This window comes from Dendropsophus ebraccatus, chromosome 1, assembly GCF_027789765.1.
Source record: "Dendropsophus ebraccatus isolate aDenEbr1 chromosome 1, aDenEbr1.pat, whole genome shotgun sequence".
Taxonomy (NCBI): Eukaryota; Metazoa; Chordata; class Amphibia; order Anura; family Hylidae; genus Dendropsophus; species Dendropsophus ebraccatus.
This window is the reverse complement of record NC_091454.1, coordinates 15,494,188-15,500,160: the sequence shown is the minus strand read 5'-3', so window position 1 is coordinate 15,500,160 and position 5,973 is coordinate 15,494,188. Positions and strand designations below refer to the sequence as shown.

The window sequence follows — 5,973 nt, the reverse complement described above, 5'->3', positions numbered from 1 at the left end:
CACTAGTGCTGCAGCCTCCCCTGATGTCTATATAATACATGTAACCATTAGAATAGATATTACACTCGGGGAGCTGTCTGTTACACTAGTGCTGCAGCCTCCCCTGATGTTTATATAGTACATGTTAGTATTAGAATGGACATTACACTGGGGGAAGCTGTCCGTGTCAGTAGTGCTGAAGCCTCCCCCGTTACCTAAACACTAAATGTTAGCACTAGAATAGACATAATACTTGGGAAGCCGTTCGTTTCAGTAGCATGTCAATAGGGGGCATCATCTTGTAGACACATAGAACTATGAATACATACCCACGAACCCCCTCAGGGATGGCAGATATTTTCAGGCAGGTGTCCAGCACCCTAGTGCCAGGTTCCAGCAATAGTTCAGCGAAAGGGGCTCCCTGGAAGAGTTCGCGTAGTTCTTGCTCAGACATGGCGGCCAGAGCGTCAATGCTGCCGTGATAGAGAGCCTGAGTGCACCTAGTGGAGAAAGATGGGTATTACAGTTATAAAATTCTAGCCCAGCCCTGTACCCTGTATAGATCTCTCCCATCCTTCCCTAGCTAAAGCCTATACAGCCGGCATGGGGAACCTGCTGCCCTCCAGCTGTCACAAAACTACAACTCCCATCATGCCTGGCAGCCATAGCCTCACCTCTTGGCTGACTCCAGTCCTTCTTTGCCATGGACGAGCTTGGTGACCTCCGCTGCCAGTCTCTTCTGGGGGATCCGCTTCTCGGGCTCTTTGGCGTGTTGCTCCATGATGTGCGCAATCTCCGGGAGCGGCAGGAACGTGAAAAGCTTAAGGAACCTAAAAACATAAACCCCAAACACCATGAAGAGAGAGATGAGAACGGAGCGGAGAACGGCCGCCCACAGCTATAGACCAAGGCTTACTTACTTGTGACCATCTGGGGGGTTTCTGACAACACAACCCTCACCTCCGCCCCCCCCCGTACCGTACACTACACCTCCGCCCCCCCGTACCGTACACTACACCTCCCCCCCCGTACCGTACACCTCCCCCCCCCGTACCGTACACCTCCCCCCCCCGTACCGTACACTACACCTCCGCCCCCCGTACCGTACACTACACCTCCGCCCCCCTGTACCGTACACTACACCTCCCCCCCCCGTACCGTACACCTCCCCCCCCCGTACCGTACACTACACCTCCCCCCCCCGTACCGTACACTACACCTCCGCCCCCCGTACCGTACACTACACCTCCCGTACCGTACACTACACCTCCGCCCCCCGTACCGTACACTACACCTCCGCCCCCCCGTACCGTACACTACACCTCCGCCCCCCCGTACCGTACACTACACCTACGCCCCCCGTACAGTACACTACACTACACCTCCGCCCCCTGTAGGGCTGTTAGAGCCCGGTTCCCCCTCCCCCGAACACATTACCTCTCCACGCTGTTGTCTTGCTGGCGCACAAAGTACTGGTAGAGCTCATAGGGGGAGGTGCGCTCCCGGCTCAGCCACACCGCATTGCCCGCTGACTTGCCCAGCTTGTCCCCGCTGGTGCTGGTGATGAGCGGCAGGAGGATCCCGAACACTTCTTCTCCCGTCATCCTGAAGAGAAGAGTTATCGGAAATTTGTATTGTGTTTTACCTTTTTCCTAATACTTACTGGGAGATCAAACATGGTGTAAAGTGAAACTGGCCCAGTTGCCCCTAGCAACCAATCAGATTCCACTTTTTATTCTTCACAGACTCTTTGGTAAATGAAAGGTGGAATCTGAGTGGTTGCTAGGGGCAACTGAGCCAGTTATTATGTACTATTGATGTCAATCAGTGCCCCCTTTAAGGACAGGAGTTTAATAGATCATTGGAGTCCTGGACTTGTGATGATCAACCAGCTATAAAGGGGGCTGGCAAAGGTGGACAACCCCTTTAAGTTGCCATCTTGGTACACCCATAAAAGCTGGGAGCTCCTCCAGCACCCACATCTGTGCTCAATCCTTTGGATCCGTTAACTCTGAGTTCCACTTTAAGGCTCTGTAGTGACTTCAAAACTCAGAATAACCCCAGGTCAAAACTGATGCTAATATGGATGTCAAAGGAGCGAATATTATGTAGTATTTACATCAATAAGTGCCCCCTTTAAGGCTGTTGGAAGCCGATTGTTGGAGTCCAGGACTCGTGATAATCAAACAAATATACAGGAGCTGCCAATAGTGGAATTGGGTATGGATGGAAAATCCCTTTAAGGCACCATTTTGATACACCCTTAAGCACCAGGGTTTTAGCCTGCAGCACCCTCTACTGTGGATGAACTCGTGGGCAGACATGAGTGGGCTGCAAAGGGTGGAATTGGGTATGGGTGGAGAACCCCATTAAGCTGCCATCCTGATGCACCCATAATACCCGAGAATGAACTAGTGGTCAGAGGCGGCTGCCAAGGGTGGAATTGGGTGAAAAAAAACACTTTAAAGTGCCAGCTTGGTACACCCATAAAACCTGTGAACTCATGACTGATATGAAGGGACTGCCAAAAGCAGAATTGGATACAGGTAGACAACCCCAAGGCGCCATCTTGGTGAACCCATAATACCTGTGGATGAACTCATGACGGACATGAGGGGGCTGCCAAGGGCAGAATTGGGTATGGGCGGACAACCTTTTTAAGGCGCCATCTTGGTACACCCAGAATATCAGTGGTTGAACTCGTGGCCGGACATGAGGGGGGCTGCCAAAGTTGGAATTGAGTATGGGTGGACAACCCCTTTAAGGCGCCATCTTGGCCCCCCATATACCTGTGGATGAAGTCGTGGCCGGCCATGAGGGCAGAATTGGGTACGGGTGGGGGGTTGCCAAGGACAGATTTGGGTTAAGGTGGACAATCCCTTTAAGGCGCCATCTTGGCCCCCCATATACCTGTGGATGAAGTCGTGGCCGGACATGAGGGCAGAATTGGGTACGGGTAGACAACCCCTTTGAGGCGCCATCTTGGCCCCCCATATACCTGTGGATGAAGTCGTGGCCGGACATGAGGGCAGAATTGGGTATGGGTAGACAACCCCTTTGAGGCGCCATCTTGGCCCCCCATATACCTGTGGATGAAGTCGTGGCCGGACATGAGGTTGCCCAGCTGGTCGGTGCCCCCCAGCTGCAGGCGGCAGCCATACTTCTGCTGCAGGTAGTAGAAGTCATAGGCCTGGAAGACTTGGTAGGTGAACTCTGCCAGGCTCATGCCCTCCGGGGAGGCCAGGCGGCTCTGCACACTGTGGCGGCTCAGCATGGTGCCCATCCGGAAGTGTCTGCCCACCGAGGCCAGGAAGTCCACGGCGGGCCGGTGCCGGTACCAGGCGGCGTTATCCAGCACGGTGATCCGCCCCCCGGGCCGCAGCCCCCCCAGCAGCGCCTCGTGGTGCCCGCAGAGCCGCTGCAGCAGCTCCCGGATCCCCCGCACATTCTCCTCCACCCGCTCCGGGCTCAGCGCCTCCCGCTCCTGCTGACGCCCGCTGGGGTCACCGATCTGAGCCGTGGCTCCTCCCACCACCGCGATCACGTGGTGCCCGGCCCGGTGGAAGTGGAGGAGACCGAGCACGGCCAAGAGGTTCCCCACGTGAAGCGAGTCCGCTGTGGGGTCAAATCCGCAGTACACGGTCTGCGGGCCGGAGGAGAGGAGCTCCGGGAGCTGCAGCCGGGCCGTCTCCGCGGGGAACACGTCCTTAAAGAGGCCCCGGCGGCTCCCGGAGGATAACGGCTCTATGGAGCTGGAGAGACCGCGGGTGAGAGGCCGGTACAGCCGGGAGAGTGACCGGAGAGCGTGTCTGATGGGCGCCGCCATGTTGTCTGCGCGCGGTGCCTGCTGGGACACGGGTCAGCTGACTGCGGCTGGGCACGAGAGAGAGCGCTTAACATTTTAAAGAGACAGTAACATTAAAACGTATGGGGGAGATTTATCAAACATGGTGTAAAGTGAAACTGGCTCAGTTGCCCCTAGCAACCAATCAGATTCCACCTTTCATTTTCCAAAGAGTCTGTGAGGAATGAAAGGTGGAATCTGATTGGTTGCTAGGGGCAACTAGGCCTGTTTCACTTTACACCATGTTTGATAAATCTCCCCTTTATTCCTAATACTGTCATCTCCAGCTGTTGTAAAACTACATCTCCCAGCATGCCTTGGCCAATCCAACTGTTGTAAAACTACATCTCCCAGCATGCACTATCCCGAGTTATTGCAGAATTACAAGCTGTTACAGAACTACGACTCCCAGCATGCCCTGACTCTTTAGTGGTTAAAGAGCTAACACTCCCAGCATGCCCTGGCTCTCAAGCTGTTACAGAACAACTACGACTCCCAACTTGCCTTGGCTCGCCACCATGTCCTGACTGACCAAACTACAACTCCCAGCATGCCCTATCAGCTCAGAGGTCCCTGCCGTGTAGAATACTGCCATATAGTTTCCATATAAAACCACCATCATTGGCAATGATAGGACTGGTAGCTTTAGGGCTCGTTCACACAGAGCAAAAGCAGCTGAATTTCTGCGCTGAAATTTCAGCTGTTAAAATAGGTGCAGAGCTAATTTCCATTGTGTTGAATGGAAATTCTGCTCTGCAGCTCACATGGTGGAATTTCCGCACTGAACTAATCCGCTTTCCGCCAGAAGAATGAACATGTTCATTCTTCCGCTAGTGGAAGCCTATACAATCCAATGGGGCTCTGATTTTCTGTTTCAGCGCGGAATACAAGCAGAAATTACGCGCTGAATCAGCGCGGAAATGGGGGAAAAAGGGGGGGAGGAGGATTCTAGTATATATTCTGGTATAGTCTAGTTTACTCGCCAAATACTCGCTGAATTTCAGCGCTGAATGCATGCGGAATCAGCGCGGATTCCTCGAGTATTCTGCGCTGAATTTGTCAAGAGCTGATTACGAGAACACTTTCCTAGCGGAATACGCAGGGATTCTGCTCACATTCTGCTTATATTCTGCTCGGAATTCAGCGTCAGTTGATTTCAGGCGGAAATATTTCCTCGCGTAATCCGCCCCTTTTGCTCTGTGTGAACGTAGCCTTATACTAGCCATGCCAGTGCTGCCCCCTGCTGACCACACAACTTCATCCCATCCACTACTACTCTGGTACATGGGATATACAGTATAGCAGAGCTTATGTGTCTGATCAGACTACACAAGGTTTGTAGTCTGTAACCATGGAGACACATAGGTCTGCAGAGGAGTTGTATACAAGAAACGACAGGATAGTCTTATTACTTTTATGACTTTTTTTTTAGATATATTGGCGCAATGAAAAAATTGAACAAACTCTTTAAGTTATTACATATTAGACGTTATTGCCTATAGCATAACTCTAATAGAGAGAAGTCAAACTCGCAGCTCTCCAGTTGTTGCTAAACTACAATTCCCATCATGCCTGGACAGCCGAAACTTTAGCTCTGGCTGTCCAGGCATGATGGGAATTGTACTTCTGCAACAGCGGATGTGCCAAGAGTTTGACCCCCCCCCTCGATGTCAGGAACACATGTACGCTCGGCCAAACCAAGTGTGCACGTGAATGGAGGGGAAAGATGATAATATGAAGTTTAAAGGGGTATTCCAGTCCAGGACATTCAAGATGTTGGAAACAAAATAGATCGTAGTTCTACATTCTTCAAGCAGGTTATGCAAAATGCGTAAAATAGTGGTATGGCCCCTTTAAGAAAGAAAAATAAGGGGGAGTTTCTTCACCTCCTCCATTGTGATCCCTATTGTAGAGCTGTGATTTAGTTGAGGACAGGATGGTCCTCCCTCCATCTGCCTGATACTAAGTTCTCAGGTCTCTCTCTATACATTGTTGCCCCTGAAGGGGGGAGGGGGCAGCTGCAGAGCATTGCACAGGAATGTGGCTGATAACAGTCCAGTCCCATCCATGATGTGGTTGAGGACACACTCCTCCCTGCCCAGCCCTCCAGTGTGAGGCTCAGCACATCCTCTTCCTGTTATCACATGAGG

The 5,973-nt window shown here is 52.3% G+C and overlaps 1 protein-coding gene across 1 annotated transcript; it reads right to left on the bottom strand.

The window, feature by feature from the left end:
* Window positions 1-214: 214 nt before the first annotated feature.
* On the bottom strand, window positions 215-3,866 carry YARS2 (tyrosyl-tRNA synthetase 2). The gene is made up of 4 exons (XM_069954956.1): window positions 3,066-3,866; window positions 1,417-1,584; window positions 654-809; window positions 215-479 (listed from the first exon to the last, which is right to left on the bottom strand). The coding sequence occupies exons 1-4, from the start codon at window positions 3,803-3,805 to the stop codon at window positions 215-217; spliced, it is 1,329 nt and encodes a 442-aa protein (XP_069811057.1). The 5' UTR covers window positions 3,806-3,866.
* Between the last annotated feature and the right edge of the window lie 2,107 nt (window positions 3,867-5,973).